Source organism: Anopheles cruzii, chromosome 2 (genome assembly GCF_943734635.1).
Source record: "Anopheles cruzii chromosome 2, idAnoCruzAS_RS32_06, whole genome shotgun sequence".
Classification (NCBI taxonomy): domain Eukaryota; kingdom Metazoa; phylum Arthropoda; class Insecta; order Diptera; family Culicidae; genus Anopheles; species Anopheles cruzii.
Genome location: NC_069144.1, coordinates 47,224,651 through 47,247,130, shown reverse-complemented (window position 1 = coordinate 47,247,130; position 22,480 = coordinate 47,224,651). Strand labels below are relative to the sequence as shown.

At 52.0% G+C, this 22,480-nt stretch overlaps 1 protein-coding gene across 1 annotated transcript in view; it reads right to left on the bottom strand.

Annotated features, from left to right (window-relative positions):
• Positions 1–22,480, bottom strand: part of LOC128279201 (uncharacterized) — a 50,923-nt gene that overhangs the window by 22,343 nt on the left and 6,100 nt on the right. The window contains exons 6-9 of the mRNA XM_053017919.1: positions 21,673–22,432; positions 21,011–21,233; positions 20,338–20,937; positions 60–224 (exon numbers count right to left, since the gene is read on the bottom strand). Of these exons, the coding sequence (XP_052873879.1) occupies positions 60–224; positions 20,338–20,937; positions 21,011–21,233; positions 21,673–22,432 (1,748 nt within the window). The remainder of the gene's footprint in view (positions 1–59; positions 225–20,337; positions 20,938–21,010; positions 21,234–21,672; positions 22,433–22,480) is intronic.

The following is a 22,480-nucleotide window of genomic DNA, read 5'->3' as shown; positions in this document are numbered from 1 at the left end:
GTGACAAACTAGAGATTAGAGCCCGTTTACGGTGCCCAAGGGGGTCCCCAGCAGCTTACCTCCATATTGGCGGACATGATTTCCTTCAGAGTGGTCTCCGTGCGCCGTCGACTGTTCCAGCTGTCCCACTCATTACTGATCGCCAACTGCCGATTGCCGAACTCGGCGAGCGTTCGCTCGACGTACTGCGCTGCGCGCGATTTCTGCAAGTATGGGTCCACAATCTACCGGGCGGTTAGTCGGGTTTCGGGTCCGGTTGGCATCGTCGTATAAATATAAGAAAAGAGAAAGAGCGCGCACGGGAATTAGGAAACCATTTCATATCGGGCGAAAGAGCACGGAAGCAGTGAGAGAGAGCGAGATCGCGCGCGCCTGATGGGTGGAAAAACCAACAAACATTGGAGCGAGCCACAATATTTGCCACCGCCCTCACACACGGAGTGAAGGCGTTTGGAAAACTCGCGGACTCGTGGTCGGCAGCGAAATGATTGACCGCCCGACAAATGGCGTGTGTTTGCGCTTTTCACTTTCTCTCGAGCAGCGCCAGCGGTTGGAAAAGTGAAGAAACCGTTCACAAACTGGTCCCCTGTTTTTAACTAGCTCTTAGATCGCGAATTAAATGTTAAAGTATTTCCGTTTAAAATGTGATTCTTGATTAGAATAATTAGAATTAGAATTGTGTCACTTCATAGCTATTTAATATTTCCTGTTTCAAAAAACCAGTTCCAACCGAAAACGTTGCAAAGTTCCTCGTTTCCTACAATCCATCATCCGACGGGGTCGGAGCTGTCGTACAAGCGAACGCGCTTTCAACAAAAACAGTAAACATGTAATAGCAATTATTAATCGATTAACTCGCCGCATTGCTACCGCGTACCGAAGGTGCCAACTCGAAGCAGATCGCCGCCGATCGAGGCGGCAATATTTGCGACTATGCGACTTACGATGCGATGCAATGCGCTTCAAACACGTTTAAGACGCGGCGGTAGCAATTAATTAAAAACCACCAAAACCACCACCGGGGTCTGGCAACACGATACCCCACGGAGTCGATCTCCGTTCGCTAGGTCGCCGCCGGAGACGGCCGGGTTCAAATTACCGGCGAATATTGGTGATGCGATCGCTTGGCATTCGAAGCGAATCGGTTGCTGCATTTCATCATCGAGGATTTGAATTTATCACCCTGTTAAACACTGTACATGTGGCGTTGATTCGTGCTGTTGACCTACTCTGTACCGCTCTCACACACGGGGACTTACTCATTATTCAATGGCGTTGATCCGTGAGACAGCAGCTAGACCACCAACAAACACATACACACACGCACACAGAAACGACACCCAACTTTCCATGCAAACACGTCCAACCCGCAACGCATGCAATCTGTCCCCGACGGTTGGCAGTGGTCCAACTCATCCGTTATTTAGTATCCCCGGTCCCGGGCCCCCGGATACGAGGTTTATCGCAATATAGTCGACCACCGCTATATTGTCCGCCTCGTGGTCTGCGTGATTTACTCACGCAGGTGCAGCACCATCAGACAACCGCAACAACAAATCTCCCGCGGGCCCCACCAACCTTTTCCAATTGCTCCACAAACTGAGCCCCGATCGTGCGCAGGCTCTCGAGCGTCTGGCGAATGTTGGCGGTCGCGGCGTGGATGAGTGAGTGGTCGGCCGGGTTGTCCTTGAACGTCGCGAACTGGATGGCGTACGCGTCGAACTGGTTGCGCAACGTTTCCGCTTCCTGGTGGAACTTGATGTACAGCTTCAACCGGTCGACCCGCTCGATGACGTAGTTCTTCAGCTCGATCCACCGCTGGCGTAGGCGATCGATCTTGCGCTGCACGTCATCGCGCTGCCCGTCGGCCAGATGCTCCAGGCTCGGTGTCAGCCGGACGAGCAGGTTATTTATAGCGTTGCCTTTGATCTGCAACGGAAGGAACGGAAGATGATTTAGCGCTCGTGTCAGTTCCGGAACCGGATCTACCTCTTACCTCTAAATCGTTCAGAAATTGGTGATGCAACAGCAAACACTCCTTGGCCTCGAGCAGAGTGTCACCCATCCGGTGTATACCGCTTCCCCGGACGATGCGTTCTTCCCATGCTTCCTCCAGCCACGCGTACAGTTGGCCGTACCGTTCGAAGAACTCGTTCAGCGCTTGCGAGGCTCGCACGGTTCGTTCGCTCTCCTCGTTGCAGTGCCGTTCAAAGTCCAGCTTACGCTGCTCGATCCGCTCGATCATCGCCAGCACACCGGCCACCTCCGGCTTCGTGCGTCCCACGTCGTCCACCAGCGAGTAGCCGGCCTGCAGTACGTCACCGATCGTTTCGCGAATCTCCTGCAGAAGCTTCTGGTGCAGCGGCAGGTCATTCGGTGACGAGGGGCGCATCTGTGCGCTTCCGGCCTCCAGCTGTAGTTGATCCAGTTTCTTCAGGATCACCACCGCTCGGCCGAAGAACTCGCGCGACGACGCGAGCAGCGTTTCACGGTGGTCAATCTCCTCCAGGTGCTCCGAGCAAGCGTTCAGCACACTGTACGCCTTGGCGCACGCTTCATCGCCCGCGAAACATCCGCCCGTCAGCAGCTCCTCGGTGGCCTTCGTGATCTTGAGCGATTTGTCGCGCAGCAAGGCCGCTTCCGGTTTGAGGCTCTGGTACGTTTCGAGCAGATCGCGTGCCTGTTCCGCCGATTCGCCGAGCGTGAACGAGCTTAGGTTCTGGCTCCGGACCCGGTTCAGGCACTGCTCGATGTCCTCGAGCTCCTTCGCCAGGATGGCCAGCGTGAGGCACTGCTCGAGCTGGGTCTTGCGTGAGATCCACGCCTGCTCGAGCTGGTTGCGCCGGTTCGAGAGATCTTCCAGCCACGCTTCCACCTGGCCGGTGGCCTGTATGGCATCGAGTTTGATGTGGTTCGGGCGCGAATCGAGGGTCCCGATCTCGGACAGGACCCGCAATCGATCGAGCATCTGGTTGCCAATCTTGAGGGTGGCCGAGATGCTGTTTAGCATGTCGCCCCGCAGCGTGCGGAACGATTCGAGAAACTCCCGCACGGCCTCGATCTCGATCGGGATCATCGTGTCGTTGCAGGCGACCTCCAGCGAGGCCATCTTGCCGTACGCCTCGCCGAGCCGCTCGAAAAAGCTCACGTTCAGCGTCACGATCTCTCGCCGCTCGGCCAGCAGCTGTTTGATGTCGTGCCAAACGGCATTCAGCGACGAGGCCATCTCCTCTATCAGTGTCGGGTTGGGTCTTTCGTTGGATGCAATCTTCTCCTGTATCTTTCGATAGAACTCCTCCAGCGGCGTGGGCAGGTTCTACAAGAGACACACAGAAAAACAGTGAGTAAGTTCGAACACATTTGGGTCTGATAACGGACGGTAAACCAACCTGTATCTGGTGCAGCAGCTCATCGTGCTGATTCTGGAGCTTTAGTGCATCGTCCAGGCTAGGGCCAAGAAATGTGAACTTTGGTAACAGATCCGCTACCTTTATGAAGCATTTTTCTCCGCTCTGGAATTGAAAAGAAAAGGAACATCGTTAGATTGTTTGGGTAGCGTCAAAAGGGTCAAAAAGCGATCGATCAACGTAGCAACGATCGCGCAACGATCTCATGTGACGTAGCATCACCGCACAGCGCCACTGTACGATCGCGATCTTGCGCGATGTTGCATAGCTCCAGCTCTCTGGCGATCGCGGGATCTTCTATCTCGGCTTAAGATTTCTCTCTCCTGTTTTTGACTCTCTCTCACAATGACAACATGTTTATATTAAGTTTCGGACCTTCTTCTTCCTCTTCGCGAGATCTGCATCCCAGACCGCGAGCCATGAGAGCGCATGATCGCGTGTGATCTGCGAGACCTTTTCGGCTAACGCCGTCATCGTAGAGCAGCGCCGCATTTCGACTAGCACCGATTTGGGTCAAGGACTTGAGACCATTTTATTAGGGTTTTTCTTGCACTTGAGAATCCAAATGAAAATACTGATTGTGCAACGAATAGTGGGGAATGCTACCACCAAGGGATGTACGACTTTACGATGAACAATTTTCACCACCGAACCACGGACACGGGCCCCCGGACATCGATCGTCACCACCGTGTAATCGGATGCCATTATTTCCGCTTCCTTTCGTTCTCTCTCTCTCAGATCGCGAGAGTTTGCACTTTGTGGAGGATTAGTTTCGCTCATGCATGCTGGGTCTTTTGACGTTTATTTGACGGAGATTTGTTTACATTCAATTCACTCTTTCGGCGCAATCCTGCGCCGAGCGAGCCGTGACACACCGGTACGCGCAGCGATCGTGTTGACATACGATCGCGTCCGGACGGGATCGAGTTGCACGCACCTGAAAAGTCACAGTGTCTTCTGACGAACAAACAAAAAACCGCGTACACTTTGGGAAGTGAGAATTGCCATTTCCGTCTAAGGTGGACTGCAAAGCAACATATAACACACCATGGTACACTGGCTTCGTGAACATTCTTTGAGGCACATCGAACGATTCGATTCACCTACGTCTCCTAATTAAGACAGCGTAGTACCTTGCACCTTACCGAATATTTAAAATCTACTGTACAAAAACTCGGTCACTTGTGTCACTTTCTTTCAAATATTGTCGCTTACGCTTCTAAGCAGAAGCATTCAAATATATCGCCCATCGAAAATAATATATTTCACTGAAGATCTTCACACTTAATGTCTCAACGAAACCGTCCCTCAAACCAACCGCCCCTGAGACTACTAGATCGTATATGCCCTCAATATCAACTCGATATTGTCTTTTGTTCCAGCAAGCAGGAAGCAAACTTGTTGTCACCCTCGACTGCCAGTGCCAAAATTAGCCAACCCCGTCATTTTTGGGACACATTTTTCTCTGTTAGTTCAAAGGAAAGCGCGAAAAGAAAATTAATTGGCAACCATCCGCCGAGGCCATTCTCCGCGCCGACGACAGGCTAATGATTTTTGAACTACAGATGGGAGGGTCAGCACACGGCTGGGTGGATAATTTGCTCCGATTTTGCAGTTCCAGCTCACTCGGCTCTGGAGGACGGTTCCGGTGCGGAACCTCTGTGGTTACGCTCAATCAACAAAGCAAAATAAAATGGCGCGGAGCCGGAGTTTGCAACACACAGATCTTTCTAGCGGTACCACCGGCGGTGAAAGCATATCCGAAGGAACGGTTCCCCTGGACGGAAAGCAGCACCAGCAGCAGCTTTTACTTGTGGAACATGTCACGCGCGGTTCGCGATGTTCGACCCGACTTATGGCCTAATGCCGGGTGCCTTGCTTACCTCGGGATGACGAATCGAAACTCTACCCTTGCATGTGGCGGTCCCCCCGTGCGCCGTGGAGCCCAACATTAAACTACTTTCGGCTTCAGTGACTCCCGAGAGCTGCAGCGCCAGCACGTGTTCATAATTATCTAGCTTTTAACGAACTCCCGAACAGGGTGCCAATCAGGGAGTCGAACTCCAGAGAACGAACTCCATGTAGATGACGCACATTCCATGCATTCCCTCAGGCTTTCCACGATTTCGGAGGGAAATTTAATTACATTTAGGGTGAAAACAACTGTGTTTCTCGACCCTGCCATACTTCCGTCCCACCGGGTGGGGGTATCCGCGCAAAATAAAGTGTGAAATGTTCACTTGTGTCTTCGCTTCGGTGAACGTTTATTTCTTCCGTTTTCGTTTGGGTGTTCTCCTTCTAATGGTGGCGCCGTTACTGAATTGAATTAAAGTTTCCAATTTGGAGCTTGCCGTTCGCATTAGGAATAGCGGAACATGTTTAGCAGAACAAACAATGTCGACCACGTTACGCATCGCTTGTAAATTGCTGAACTGGTCAAGGATACAGTTAATAGAGATTCACCATTAAGATTTTAGAGATTCCAGATTTAAGGTCATAGGGATTCTTATAACACTATTGACCAGATTTTTCGGTGATGGTTGAGTTGAAATAACTATTTTATTTCCCATGGACATTCTTGGAACAAAACGTTGAAATTGTTGTTTAAGACCTACAGTGAAGAAACTTTACAAAAGCAATCTCCAGTTGTACTGCTTAGGGGCTGGTGTTACTGCTTTCTAAGCGTAGTGCTCTACTTCACCACCTATAATCATTTTGTGGCGTTTTTTCACTAATTACGACTAAAAGATCAACTTTTTGTTCGTTGTCCGAAACTCACTAAACGATAACTAAGCGGGATTGTGAGTATTATACGCTGCGGTGTCTTGACCAGTGACCAGTACTTCGTTGGTGGTGGTTCCGGTGGTCGATTGCGGACGATTGAGCGATTTTGCTTTCGCTGTTACCCCCCACACGGAGCGCTGGCCGGAGGATAACGATTCAGTTTCACTCCGGAACAGGAATGTCTGCCAAGTGGAAGTCCCGCTAAGCCTGCTCGGGGCCCTCCATATGGCCCCCGGGACTGGACTGCGAGCCACCCCACCGAATCTGAAGACCGTCGCCCTCCCGCGCTGTGATGGTCAACAAAAAAAAAACAACAAACGGCAGATGATAGCGTGTAATGGGGCATTACAAGATGTTTTGCCCGCGCTACACCCATGGCGCCGCGGTCGATTAATTTACGTAGTTTTTTTTCGCTTTATATCGCTTTTGTGTAAGTGACTTTTTTGTGTGTTTGTTTTCCTCCCATTTGCGACAGAAAAAGCAGGCCCCCGCCGTGCCTCAGGACGATGAACTTCGTTTCGTGGCACAGCAAAGCGCATCAGATCGGCCGTATAAAAGAGCTTAATAGAACCCGATATGCAGCGCCATCGGTTTGCTGGAGTTTGGTAGACCCACCTCACTTTCTCGGTTCGGCCCAAAGGGTCATTGGCAACTTGGCTAATCCTCAAAACCGCCCAAACCTGCCCCCGGGGCAGGCGCCCGAGGCTCGGAACCAATCTCCGGGCGCGTACATTATGTCAAGAGTATCCAGATCATTCCAGAATCTCTGCGCGCAACGGAGAAACAGAACCCGGAAAGAATTGGAGCCTCGCAGCTTATCTGGGATCTCTTGTTCGCCGGCCATACGTTTGCATACTCTCGGCAATGCAATGCCGCCGTAAGACCTGACCGTAGAAATGGTGCGCACCAGTGCTGCAAGAAATATTTATTGCCCCGATTACGGTTCCGATAGGTATTAATGGGATAATTACCAAGGGGCCAGGCGGTTAATGATAAACCTGAAATGAGCACGGACTGCACTATGCGGACCGGGGAGCACAACCGACCACCAGTCACCGTGCCAACCCACACACACACACACACAGAGAGACGGAGGAGAAGAAAGTCGCGGCCCAGTATTCCAACCTTTCGAGGTCGGTGTCAGGCCCGAAAGGGCCGCCAGGGCGCGCTCGGAGGAATACTCAACCGTGACGTGACCTTTTCTCTGTGGTGCTAATTGCAGGCAAAAAGGAAGGAATTTTCCTTGCCGAACGACGAAAGGTTTACCAGAACCTATGCCAACATGCCGGCGATGGTTCACTACATCCTTCGAATGCGCTTCGAGTCGATCGGCTGTCGTACTACATAGTTCAACAGTTGAGGTGTCTAGTAAGCACGGTTTACTAATTCCATATCAAAATCCTTGCCACATCTAGCGAAACAATATCTACACGTCAACTGATCAAGTGATCTGGAGAAATAGAAAGACCTATCGAAATTCTGTCGACATTAGGCAATTCTGGCAGACATTGGGGCTCGAGTGTTATCAATCGGTGTAGCGCACACACACCCCGAACACTACCCGGTAACTCCCGTTAAACACACATGTTTCCCTGCTGTTCCGCCGATCCGTTTTACATCCGATCCGTATGAAACAAATTAAAATTAGATCCACGGCCACCACGGGGGAATGGCGCGGTACACCATCGGAGGCGCGGACGGAGGATCATCAGAACGCGCGCGTGGTAATGCGCTAACGAGCACACACACGCGATCACCCGCGAACCCTCTGTGAACATCCGTGGCGTGTGTGGGACTGTGGTTCTGGTCTGTGTTTTTTTTTATTTTTCGTTTCCTTTCTTACTTTTACTTGACTGATAGAAAAGCGTTCGCGAACGGAAAAGATTGTTAATACCATCGCAAGGTCCCGCGAATCCGGTAGAAAGCGGCCCAGCCCTGCTTTGCACATGTGTTGAGGTTATTTTTATGTTGCTGTGCTATGCCGTGCCCTGATCCATGATATGTGCCGATATTTGTGCCGACCGAACGGCCGGCTGGGGCGATGAAAAATTACAAACATGAGCGCGAAAAATCGGTTGAGCCGAATGGCGGCGTTGCGCTGCGAGCCGAGTGCAGATGCCGGGAATTTTCCAGTGGAAAATATGAAAAATCGGCCACAGCCGGACCGTGTCGGACCGGGTGCCGCTTCGTGCTTTCCGTGTTAGGCATGTGGTGCCGTCCTCCTGCGGATTTCTCTGCGGGTAGGTTTCGAAGAAATTCTCCGAATCTCCAAGTATCCGAATGCATCTCCATATGTTTGCAGCGAGGTTATGTGCATTGCTGTGTATTTTGTGGCATTTGCATAGGACTGAAACCGTTCGTTTCTGTCCAACCGAACCATTCTCGAAGCATGCGAGCTATGCGACGATCGATGGCGTGGATCATAAAGTGGAAACAACGAAGGCTGTGTCCGCGTGTGGCGCTGGAATCGGACCCGACCCGAATGAATGTGGCGGCGCCACATTCCGTGCTTCGCGCCACTATGATGTTGACCCACGAGTTCTTAGGGCAATTCGTGTAAATTAGTAGTAAATTTTCTTTTTCACCTATTTATACAGTTGGTTATTGCATCTTCATTAATAAGACACTTCTCTCGATGATCGTAAAACCGTCGCTCGTTAATTAACATTTACGACCCCATCCTTTCAACGGCACTTTTATGCCGACCTAATACTGCCAAGCGGCTGTGCGACTGTGGACGGTGTTTTAGGGAGTACTCTCGCCGGTTACCTCATCGCGTCTTGCGCGGCCGCTTGCTCGCTTGTTAACAGCTGCACGCACGTTTGTTGTGGCGTTTGCTGGCGCACACATATGTTTGGGTCGCTCCGCCATGCTGTTGCTAAACTTTTGCGAAATAGGCTAAAAGTATTTACATTTTGTGCGCCCAGGATATCCCCGTTCGGCCGGAAGCAGTGCAACGGAACCCAACACTTGCGAGCCGGCCGGTCGTTCTGGTTCTGTTTACAAACGTGTCCATCCGCGCGGTTCGCCTCAATACAATCATTCAGCGATCCGTCGCTTTCACGGTGTCGAAATTCGCCAACGGCCCAAACCGGCCGCCGACGTTGGTCTTTGGTTTTGGCGGTGGTCTGCTTCCGATCTTCCCTCGTTAGTGGTCACTCGACGCACCGCAGCAAAGCGCGGAGCTAAAGAAGATTAATTTTAGAACATTGCAACATTAAGCACGGCGTCGGCGAGTGTTTTGCGAGGAGACCATATCCCGCCAAATGACGTCATCCGTGGGGCCAGGGCATCGGAGCGTTCCAGAATGTGGCCGAATCCAACCCGTGCGAGAAAGTGCCACAATGTGGAAGGTCTAAAATTAACTGGACCATTACACCAAGTTCGATCCCAAACTCCCGGGGGGAATCGGCATCCTATCTGGAGGTCGCTGACTTGCGGGTCTTATCTTGCTGCGCATGCGAACGGTGGGCGACCTATATTCCGTTTTGCAAAAACAACGTCCGAATTCGCGAGGTCAAGCCACGGTGCAAAACTGGGACACCAGTGAGCAGCTTGAGAGTGAGTAACTTTAGAGGTCCGATCGTGAAGCCTTCGATCATTCGTGGGACCACCGAGCACACACACACCGGGCCATATTAGCATACACCACCACCAATACTCTTGTGAAGATTGAGATTGTTTATCCAAATATGGCCAAAGCGACGTAAAGTAGCGACGCGCACGCTCTTGTTTACCCGAAAACCTCATCGCGCGACCTCGTGGAGTAGCCTGCTGGCCGCTGCGATCCATGGAGTGAGTAATAACCGGTCCCCGCGTGTGTATGTGAGTGTGTCAGACACTGTGGTTAGGCCCAGCCCCCACCCAAAGCCCCAAGTGAAAGGACGTCAGCCAGTCAGGTGAGCCTATAGACAGCGCGAAAGACGACGACGACGGTACGATAAGCCTTTGTTTACAAACACACACTTTCGCTGTTCGCACACGCATGCTGCGATGCTGTGTAGCGCACCTGGTACCTGGTGACCAAGGTAGGTAGAAGGTGGATCGTGGGGGGTCATGGTGTGCCATCCAAAGGGTGGTGAGATCAAAGTTCAAAAGTTAAGCACGAGACGCGCGCCATAACCTACAGCCACGCCATCTGTCATCTCGGCCCATGGCGGCAGGAGCGAACGCTGTCCGTCCGCATGTTTATTTAAAACGACATGACGGTGCCTAGAATAGCGGCCTCTGGTGTAACAACACAGGATGCGCCACTCTGGGGAAATGGTTGGGAACAGATTTTGTCGTTACTACACGGGCTGATAGCTAACGATCTTCCTTGGCTGGCGTTAGCGATGAGTTCAAAAAGAAAATGTTTCTCCTTCTACGTCGTGTTTGCCACTACTTCCATCAATGTCTACTAATTTAATTTCTCTGTTTCTTCCTCTTGGCTCGCACTTCATCCTGTCAGTCGCGACGATCGGGCCTCTAGAACTGCTTGTTCTCAAGTGAGGCATTTTCTTCGCAACTGTGTGTGGTGGCTATTATGATGATTTGTATGGATCCATCGGATTAAACTCATCAAAAACATCCAAAAGTTGGGTCTCCATATCATGATAATATACAAAAATGCATCCAACACTAAATTGCGTTTGGATCAACAACAAATAGGACTACAGACAAGTTCCAAAATCAAAAAACGACAACCAATAATCGTACAAATCGTATGGACATCACTCAGGAGCAGCCTTTACTAAACTACTATCTGCGGTGATGAAAACAAAAGATTAAATATGTTACTTTACAGTGAATGGAACTCAGCTTCGTTAGTTTTCAGCTCACGCAGTACCACAGGTCCTCCGGTGTGGAGCTTCATAATCGGCTTGGCGCTGATCATAAACGCAAACCCGTTGTGGTTATGGGGCCCACCAAGGGTGCGAATGTGATTTCCGTCCGTCCACGCGGTTCGGACGGGTGTGAATTAAAGTCTTTCGGTGCGCAAAGAGTCCCCGGTCCCACCGTGTAGCGAATCGCGAACGTCAAAAGCGTGTCTTGTTGTCCTCGGATGTCTTGTACAAATATTTGTCTCGTTACTCCTACAAAGATCCACGGAACGATCGCATGATTTTATTTATGCGCAACAACACACGGCGCAGGATTGTCAGCTGGTCTGCGGGTCGTAAAGAACACGTAAAGTACTGTCGCATCGTAAAACTGTCCCTCCGGTGACTCACTTGACATACGAGTCCAGTAAAGGTTACGGACCCATAGGTGTTCCCGTCCTAGCAAGATTTACGCCCTGACCTCGCTCCTGCTCTCTTTTGGGGGGAAGGGAGCAACCCCAACTTATTTATGGGCACCAGTAAAGTACCGTACGTCCGGGCGTTCTACTTCGCACACACGTGCCTGATCCCGATTGATGATCCCGGAAATGAGTCAGACGAACAGCACCACCCAGCACAAGCCAGCAGCAGGTGATCGATGATCGGCTTTCGGCCCACCGAATGCCTAGCCAATTGGCCACACAACTCAATCTGCATCATAAATGGAGCTCTCCTCTAGCAGCTGTTGCTGCTAATCGCCTTAAACCAATTTTCACTCCAACCCGGCGATTCCCGATGTTCCCGTTGGACACCGTTCGGTTCGGTTCTGTTCCCAAATTTGAATAGTAAGTTCTGCCGACGGGCAGCGCAACCGCCGCAACGGGACCTGCTCCGACGAGCGAGAAACGGGCCCCGGAAAACTATTGGAGCTTGTCAGCCAGCCAGCCAGCCAGCGGGCACTCGCCTCGCCGTTACGCACGATTGGCGATCAGTGGAGAAATGGGACCAAAGCTGCCAAAAACCGAAATCGATTCGAAAGGCCAGCCGGCCGAAAGAACTCCGACCTAGATGATGCTGCTGGTCACGCAACCCAGGCCCCACAGCGGCCCAGTTGCTGGTCCTAGCCCAAGCCCAACTAGTCCGGTCACAGCAATTTATGATGGGCTTACTTTCCCCGCGAACGGGCACGCAAGCCGACGATCGGCCCATCGGTTGTCGGAAATGTTTGGTCCATTTTCCGTTGGCCGGCCAATTGGTCGCGTCGCCGCCGCCGGACCGGAACGGAACGGATCAGTGTTTTCGCGTCGCCCTGTGACGCCGCACGGACGGACAGACGTCGGACTAAGTAAACATATTTACGTCCCCACACCAATCGGTCCGCCAGTCGACGAGTCCGTCCGTCCTCGGTGGGCATTAAAATGTGTTTTACTTTCGAGCGCGCGACAACCGCAGCACCGAGCTGAGAATTCGTGGAGTCTGACATGTATATCTTAGTCCCGAGCCGGTCGACTGGTCGGTGTTGGGGATTACCCAGGCCATCAGTTTTCCGCGCAGGCTGACTGTCTCCAACCACAGTCGTATGTGCACATTTTTGCACGATTTTCACGTTTCTGGAACCCCGTTTTCCGATTGGGAGAAACGCTCAGAACCAGGGGGAACGGGGCGTAGAACATGGTTTTGAAGATTTTATTTTCAGGTCGGACATCTGCTCGGTGACATCAGCTCGGTCGGGTTCCGTGGGCCAACGAAACCGCGGTTTCATTGTTATTTTTGGAATCTGTTGCAACCGTTGCAGCGAACGCGATCGGTGGTTAACGCTAGCTGTCCAGCCCCCGGTTTTTAGTATTTTTCGGTAACAATGATATCATAATGTTGTCTGGTGCGTAGAAAATTAAACTCTAAACCATGAGCGAACGATGAGCAGATAGTGTGGAAGTAATTGAAAAAAAAAAATATTTCGATAATGAAACTTATTAAATATTGGATTCTAGTTTTTAGTCAATTTTCGATAATTGGCAATATTTTATGTAATAGAAATTTGTTTACAAAGCATTTTAATAGCAACAGTTTTGGCCGTAAAACTATCGAACTGTACGATCGATTCCGAGTGAATTCGGGAAGAATCAGCTGAATGTTTTATTTCTGGATTTTTGAAGAGTTATTATTCAATCTTTTGTGTCCATCTCACATAAGAAGCTCCATCTTTGCACAGACCGAAGACTTAATTTAGCCTGTGCTGGAGCTGCTAATCGTCGGAAGCCAATTAATCATCGGCGGTCGACCAGTGCCGACCAACGATGGAAGGCGCCCAACAGCCTGCTAGCCAGCGGCCGACTTCCGTTTCGTGTTTTGCGAACACACCATATGTGCCAATTTTCCTCCGGCGGAAAAGCGCACCGCAAGCCAAAGCGTTTAATCGTCAGAAATTCTGCGGCGCGAAATCTACGCCCACGATCGTCGCCGACGGGCCGACTGAGATCGTTGATCGATTGGACCTCCGAGGAGGAGGGAAAACCAAAACCCGGCCTGTGGCGCGATCCAAAAAGTTTCCGGTCTGCTCCGCTAATAACAAGTAACACAAACACATCCCGCCGTTCGGGTGGGTGAGCGAACAATAAACAAGAGTTTTCCGCAATAGAAACCAGCGTCCACATCTGTTCGGGTTCGCGTAATCAGCATCCACCGGGGGAATGCTATTTATTGATCAGCACCGCGGGTAATTTATTCCAGGGTATCAGGAAGCAAACGTACGAAGCGTATTCAAGTCGCTGAGATTCGTCACAAAACTTCACGCCAACCGTGAAGCGGGAGCGAAATCGGCGGTGACTTTCGCGCGAACGAACGAAAAGCCGGAAAATCCGTCTCTCGACACGCGCATTCGAAAAGGGTGATGCATAAATAATCAATCAGTAAAAGGAAACAGCCGGCACCGGGTTTAGGTTTCAGCGCGCTTCGAACTCGACCAGGCAAGACCCGGAACCAGAACTTTCTTCTTACCGGTAATGCGAGTAATTAAATTTAAATTGAAAAGTTTCAAATTTCCCAATGCTCGGCTGGTGTTCGCGCTGTTAGTGAGCACGGCCACATACACAAATAAGCCCCCGGTTCGGTCCAACCTTTGTGGTGATTGAAATTGAAGCTGATTTGTGGTGAATTTTGCGAACGCGTACGAGCGCGTATCATCTTGATCATCTTCTTCGCTCATCCGCCGACCCCTGTGTGCAGCGCAGAACGGCGCAGTTTCTGCTTCGTTCTTCATTTTTCAAGAACCCTCCCCCAGCAACAATCTTCGGTCTTATCTCCCGACGGTGAGCCAATCCGTACCACCACCGTCCATTGAACACCAACAAGCACCAAGAAGCATGTGTTGGCAACAAATGTGTGGCTTTCGATAGCAAGCAGACTCGGCAGACAAACTCCACGTACAGACTCCACAACATTGTTTATAACCTTTCCCCCTCGCTCTCGTTTGTCCCTCTTCAGCTACCGACGGCAGGCAACGGCACCGACGGCAGGCAACATGGACCATAAATTATCGGAGAGGACTCCTCCGGGATTGGAGGAGTCGTCTGAACGATCGACGAGGGTGGATATGCAACATTTTATTCGAGCGCGTTCTCTGTTGCCCTTAACGTTGCCGCCACTTTCAGCCTTCCTTTGGCCACGAAAGTTATTAACTTGGATCCGATCGGTTTGAACATTTTATGATGTTTTGATACAATTTAGCATATTTGAGTACTTTTGATGTATAATTTAAATCATTAGTAGCGTGCGAACTGGCAATTAACCCAAAAAGCAAAGCAGGCGCTTTATTGAATCCTTTTAAACCGAGAACTTTAGGTGGCCATTTGGTGCGCTCGGTTTTGGGCGTTTTTCTGCCACGAACACGCACACACGGCCGATCAACAAACGTTAAGATGCAATAAAAACACGACACGATGATCACACAATCTATGCAAAAACCACCAACGGCTGGACTAACCAAAAACATGAATCCCAATCCCAATCCCCGATCCGGATCCGGAGTTTCAGTGTGTGAGGCGCGCAGCCATGAAGATGGTCGCGCAAAACAAAACCGCGAAGAAGAGTAACCGGAGAAAACGGTCCAGAGAACGAGTTATATTTTAATGCTCCAGGCTTTTACGCCGGAGCCGTGCCCTCTCGGGTGGGTCCCCCCGCCCAGACCGGCCGACTTCTGTTCGCACCCCGCCTGGATTGCAACGCCCGGATCGCAAAACTCGATCGGACCCCGGCGCAAAAGGTTACGCCCGAGGGAAGGGTGACCGCAGGTCGCATTTATAGCGATAATTTTAGGGTTTTACGGTTCCTTGCCGATTCGCCGAGACCGCTCTCTTTCTCGCTCCGTCTGGTTCCGTCTCCGTCCGATCGTCGGGGTGGGATTTGGATTGCCTTCCTGAACGCCTGACTATGGAACGAAACCACCCGAGATCCAGTCTAAAACCTAATTCAAAGTGCCGGCCACGGCCTCGTAACGCTATCGGTGCAATGGCTGCCAATGAAGCGATCATCATCACCGCCGTGCAAGGACATAAAAACCCTCCGAATGGCCGCTCGGTGTTGGGAAACCTCACCAGCCAACCTTTTCGAGCTCGTAAAACGTCGAACGTGATTCCGGCCAACTTGATGGGCGCGCTCTGCGCACGCTGGACCGGTCTCTCCGGATGTGGACAGCGTCCCCCGGAGTGCTGGCACCCCAAAGGGTGATTTTCACCTTCCCTCACCGCACCACCGCAAGCGACTTTTATGGTGCCGTTTCGCCCGGTTCCTTGACGCGGCAGCCTCTCCACCGTACCCTGGGTACGATTTTCACGAAAAACCGTGAGAGTGCGCCGTCGCGAGCGAGAATTTTCTTGCTCTAATTTTAATTATGTTACCTTTTTTCACTTTTTATGATCCGCACAACATACACACACACGTGCGCGTGTTCGGACGCTTAATTGCGGGCACTTTCTCGGCACGGACTCGCGGGACGGAGTAGGTCCCCCGGGGGAGGTATGCGCAATATGATGCCGCGCGGCCGACTTATTAGTGGCTAATTAATATAGTTTTTCAAACTTCGATACCGAACCTTTCGTTCCCGGATAATAAAAAGTGGAAACGAACATGATTGAGCCACGCATGACCAGGCGTGGCGTGTGGACGCACTCGCCACAAATTGGTCGGGACTAATCACGTTTTTTTATTTGTAGAGCGCATCGTCGACGTAGCCATCATCGAGAGACATCTAATACGAAGAACTGGTCCCTCTGGGCTGGTGTGTGTGTGTGTGGATATTAATTAAAATGCAGCACGCTTCGATTGCGGGGCGTCATAATCCGGATGAAATATGTACGCGCGTGTCATCCGGGGCGACCACGTCCGTCAAGCTAGTCGCAAGCAAGTAGTGGTCAATTTAATAACTCTGCTTCTTCTTCCTTCCGCAGAACACTCACGGCCTACGTCGTTGCGTTCCGAGAAACGAGTTCAGATTGACGATTAACGGCGTCCGGCAAGTCGTTGGCGCACACCACGGCGCCGATTGTCAGAAACTTATCGTCGAATTGCAGAAAAACAAACGCAGACTGCTACGATTCATACATACAAATCAGGCAGGACGCGCTGATCGTCAGTATCCACAACAATACCAAGGTTTCTATAACCGACAATGACAACAATATATCAATTAAATCTGTTAGGTTAACTGGGACGCCCTATCCTATCAGCGCCATCTGCAGTGGGCGCAGATCCGGGTACCCAGCACTTCGTTATCGCGGTCACATTCTGTAATTACCGTGGCGAACCGCTAGAGACAACCGGTCCCTGTCGGTGGCCAGCCACACAGCCAAGATCGATGAATGCATTTCAATTCATCTGCCCCGCGATAATCTTGTAGGCAAATGCACCGGCTCGCCCTCATTAGCATCTTACTTAAAAGATGCTTAATCTTGGTGCGTGTCACAACGAAGGAAGCACTCGATCTCCTCGGGCCAAATGGAACATTTCTTCTGGTCCCAGAGAACGAGAGCGTACCACAGTCGGAATGATCAATCAGTATCGCCTTTCGGTGACACTAAATACGCGGGCGGCACCTGTTTCTCTGAAACCTGTTTCGGTTCGGCCCGCTGACCGACCTTGGGCCACCAGCCAGCTCACAATTAACATGCCGCGCGCGCGGTCCCGACAGATTTGCAGCCTTTTGAAGTTTTGGGATTCGGGGCTGTCCCGAGTGGGTCAGTCCGGAGTGGAAACGAAAACTAACCAGCGCGCATGGAATCTATACAATGTATAGGCGAGAGCGATCCATGCACGAGAGCATTGCATGCCGGGCAGATATTACACTTTTCCCCCATCATACGCCTGGAAGGGCACGCGCGCACCGTGACCACCAGAGCAACGTTCTGACCAGTACCAGGCTTCCGGTTCCATGGACCAGCGGACCATGGTCGAGAAAAGCAAAGTCCGCACGCGTCCAGCTCCATAGATCACTAATTGATTGTAGCTCACTCGATCGTAGATGCCCGAGTGAGAAACCACACTCGACGGTAATGGGAGGTGCCTTTCCTGCATGCAACTCCAGCAGCACTAGCAGCAGAAGCAGCATGGTTTGTACTATAATTTGCTGCAGAACCACTCAACCACACACACACACACACGGGAGAACCATCCCTGCGATGCAGGTGCCTCCAGCAGCAGCAGCAGGAACCGCCAATCCCAATGAGTTATGAACTCTTGAACGCTAGCCGCTGTCGCCTCCGGGGGCCGCTCTGAGTTTGTGAAAAAACACACGCACAAACACGGGGCACATTCCTCACAAGCCCCCCTGCCACATGACCATGATTGATGATGATATCTGATCATTCATCCGCCGCGCGATCTGCGGTGAGACACCACCGTCGCCGTCTCGACCTACTCCGGCCCGGGCCGGGTTATGTGAGGATCAAGTTCAGGTTGGTGAACTATCGATGCCGCCAAGCCGGGCGCCCTGCAGCCAAACGATAATGTAATTGTATCTCCACAACCGCGTAGACCTTCAAACCTAAACCGAACCGATTAGGTGAATCTTCCGAAATGCCCGGCCCCGGACTTACCTTCAGAATCGCAACCACCAGCTGAAGTGGGCCACCCTGCAGCACGATGGTGCTGATGGTGGTCGCCGTTAATCCTGACGCTTGGGACGGCGCCGCCACCGCCGCCGCCGTTGGTCCGATCGATTGGGCGAAATCTTCGTTCAGCTGGCGCTGCAGCTCGTCCAACGACGAGAACGTGTCACACGAACTTCCGCTCGGTGCCGTCGGTTCCATAGTTCACCACACACACACGACTCTGGTTTCTCCTGTAACTACTGGTTATCTCCAAAGTTCTTCGAAGTGGCCCCCAAATGCCACCAAAAAGCCAACTCGTGGAGCTCGTGGAGTTCGTTACACAATTTGGACACTGCGCAGCTGCGCGGACAGCAACACGAGCATCTCTAAGGACCCTCTCTGGTGTCGGCTACCGAGAACTACGATCGAAAACGGGGCTTTGGAGATCTTCACGGAAGAGAAAAATAATTGCGGTTATCGACTCTGGAAAGGAAAAAGCACTGGAAGGCCACCGTATTCTAGGGGACTCCCCGCCCAGCTAGGTGCGCCTCAACACGCGCAGGCGCGTCAACGCCTTTTCGGATGACCACCGACGACGACGACGACGACAACAGCCGGCCATCAGACGATCGCGCACCACGCACACACGGATCCCCTGACAGGGTGTTGAGTTGAGAAAAACGGAAAAAAGAAAGAGCTAAGCTAAGGCTAATGTATCACCCCCGACCCCTGCCCGCAAGCACGCACGCACGTACGCACGCGGTCGGGATGAAAAATTAGCTCCCGTTGCCCGTTGCTCCACACGCTCCGCCACTAACACCAACACACCGATTTTGGGGCACGATCGATCATGAATCAGGGCTTTGAAGTTGGACCAACCAAACGGTGGCACAGCGATCGCGGGGGAAAGATAACACCGATTTTATCACAAATCACCGATCATGAATGATCGCTTGAAACTGATCGACTACGGACCGGGCCGTCCGTTATTGAACAAGAAAACACCGGGAGCAGAGGATGTTCTAAAAATATCGGAACGCGGATTGCGCAAGCTGCTGGAGCGCGCGCATCCAGCTTCACTTCACGCCGGTGCGGGCGCTGTATTGTTGTTGCCGCTGTTGCTTTGTCACTTTCACTCGCACCTATCCTTTATGACTATCTCCTTCGCTCCGAGCGTACCTGCTGCGGCTCTGGTGGACTTTTGGATTGCGTTTCTGATCGTATGGAGCCGAGAAGATCACCGACCGAACTGAAACGAACCAAACCGAAACTGAACCGAGCTGATGCTGCTGCGAGAGAATAACTGACTTTTTGAATTTTCTAACCTGACTTTGCCGACGCAGTTGATCATTCTCTCGCTCTCCTCTTTTCCTTTAGGGGACGCAAGATGTCGTGTCGATCGCTACGTGTTGCGTGAGAAAGGGTTTTGAGTGAGAAAACGCGATCGCGTCGTTTCGTCTTTTAACCGGTTCAAACGGTTGTTTTTATTTTAACATTTTTGCAAAAACCCGAAAGATTTCTTTAAAAGATTCAAGATTCGCACTGTGGAAGGTTTTAAAAGGTTTCAAATGAAATAAAAATAATGAGGCGACATGACGAGAAGGGGTGAAACGGTGAGATGAGCAAGAAATGAAGTTTCCGAGTGCTGTGTTATGCGTGTTGCATACCTTCAGGAGCTTAAAGGTGCTGAGGAATTTTACCGACCGTTGGGATTTAAAAACATTTGAGGCAACAAACAAGGAGTTTACAAACAGAAAAGCATGCGGCATGCGGCAAACTTTATTTCAAACAACACATTTATTTTCACATTTCTTCAGTCCACATCAAACGACACTAAGAAGCAAGTAACACACTTCCTTACCTTAACGCCGTCCGCTTCCGGGTGTCCGCTTTCGTTCCCCGGCGGGGCTCTCAGCATGGCCTTATCTAACTCTAGTAACATCGATCGCGTAATGCGTCTGCTAACAACCTAACAAATCTTTGTGCAATGTGTCGCAGACGACACACTACGGCAGGCAAGAATGTAATCGAATGGCCTAAACTAACTCCTGCGTCCCTCCCAGGTTCACAAACAACTTTTCACCGTGTGCTTGGTGATGATGTTCTGGTAGTAATAGGTGAGCCCCGAAATGTCCGTCGGGCCCTTGACTGGCTCGAACCCGGCGGCGGCGGTGGCGTCGGTCAACCTTTCCGGGGCCACCGATTGCCCGCCGAGCGCGTCCTCCTCGTCCAGCTGCAGCTTAACACTACTTGTACTCACGTTGCCACTATCTTCGCTGGTCGGCGTAACCTGCGTGCTCTTGATCTCCTGCCCCAAGTCGATCCCGACCACCACCGCCGCCGCGGTGAGGTTGTTGTTGCGTATGTCGCTTTCGATCTGCTCCAGCTCCTCCGGGGTCAACGAGAACGCCAGGTTTTCGCGCCGATTGATCGAGTTGAGCGCCGAACTAGAGGCCGAGCTCGTTTCGAGTGGGCTCGGTTGGCGGTGCGAATCCGTCGTCGCCGTCGTCACCGTCGTCGGGACGGTATCGTCCGAGTCGGGATGCGAATCGACACTGGCCGTCCCGTGGGTTGGCGTGAGGAAACTGTGTTCCGACTCGTCAAACGACAGATTGGCGTTCGACGTCATCACCACACCGGACAGCAGTTTGATCGACGGAAACGCCTCCGGATCGTGGTCCTCCGACGAGTCGTTCTCGAGCGAACTCTGCTGCTCGATGGACTCCACTCCCCACCAGGGCGATGCTCGGCACTCCGAGGCCGTCTGGTAGGATGACGAGCGTGACTGCGGTGTGCCGATGCACTCGGAAGCCGTCACAAACGATCCCTCGTCCGTAGACTTCACACTGGAGCTCCAATCCTGAAAGCAGAACCGGGGGGGGGCACGAGTTAAGGTCCGTCGGACAGAAACGCAAACGGTACGGGTCACTTACATCGCTCTGGTTGCCACTATCGTTGCGCTTGGCCAGCGTCGGAGTCGGTGTCACCTCGCTGCTCGTCAGCTCCTCCACCTCGTCGTCGAAGCCACCCTGCACATCACTCAGCACACCATCGAGCGACTCGGCGGCGCGGGCCACTTCCGTCAAGCGCGTCGTAATCGCCTCACACGCCATGATATTATCACTTTCTGTAATGATGTTCTCCGGACTAGCCAGCCTGCAAGGGGAGCGAGATCCAGAACCGGTTAGACAATCAAAAGGAAGCAAAAGGCCCCGAAAACTAACGAAGAATGCGTGTGACCCAGCCGACACCGAAGCGACAACTAACAGCGTCCAAAACACGCCGACCGGCTCTATCTCTCTGTTTGCCACTCTGTCGTCGAATTACATAAATTAGCACCATGGAAAAAGGCATACTCGGGGGAAGGTCAAAATATAGGCCTCGCTAGTACATCGTTCCGACCTGCAATGCTTTGCCCAACAAGTCTTGGGTCCCTCAGTAAGTTGCCAACGCAAGTATTTCAGACGACAAACCGTGCACTATGCGAGGCTCATTAGCTCATCTTCGTGGTCGTTGTTCTGTGTCCGCATGCCTAACCGGGCGCCTGTCTCGAGGTTTATTAATAAATCACGCGCGAACACGCGCCGGCACTTACGCGTCACCTCGATCGTCCAACAGGAAGGGTTCCTTCAGTCTTGTCTTCAGCAGCCGGCCCAACCGCACCATCCGGCCCACCTCCACCAGTAGCCGCTCCCGGGTGGCCAGGTACTTGCGCAGCCGAACCTTCCGCTTGGCCAGCTCATCGATCTCGCCGATCCGCATCACGCAGTCCTTCAGCTCGAACAGCTTCGTGCAGTGCTCCTCGACGCTCCGATGAAACACGGCCGACACGCGCAGCCGCGTCATCTGCTCCTGGCTGACCGCCTGGAAGCTCTTCCACGTGCCCTGCAGACCCTTGGTCATGGTAATGTTTTGCTCCGTCTCGAGCTTGCACGATTGGCGTAGGGCGAGCGACGCGTTCAGCAGCTGGCAGCCGTAGTTGTACGTGCCCTTGGCCGTCTCCTGGAAGCTCTGGTGTTCGTCCTTCTGCGCCTGGATCTCGTACACGTTCGCGCCGACGTGCGTGTGCGACCGAAGCATCACCTTGTACAGATCGTCCATCCACTGGACCGCGGTCCGGGCGTCCGTTTCGTACTTGAAGATGTGCGTAATCTGGTCGAGCGTCAGCTTCTGCAGCTCGACGCTCTCGGCGAAGATGCGCGACCGCGACTTGGTCGCGTCTAGTATGTCCCGCACGTTACTGATGTCGTCACTGTAATCCACGTCGATGTCCCGCCCGACGGCATCCTTCACCGGCATCAGCAGCACATCGCTTAGCTTTTCGCCCTCCTTAATGATCTCCCTTTCGATCAGTTCTGCAAAGAGAAATGCCAACGGTGATTGTCAAGATTCAATCATATTTT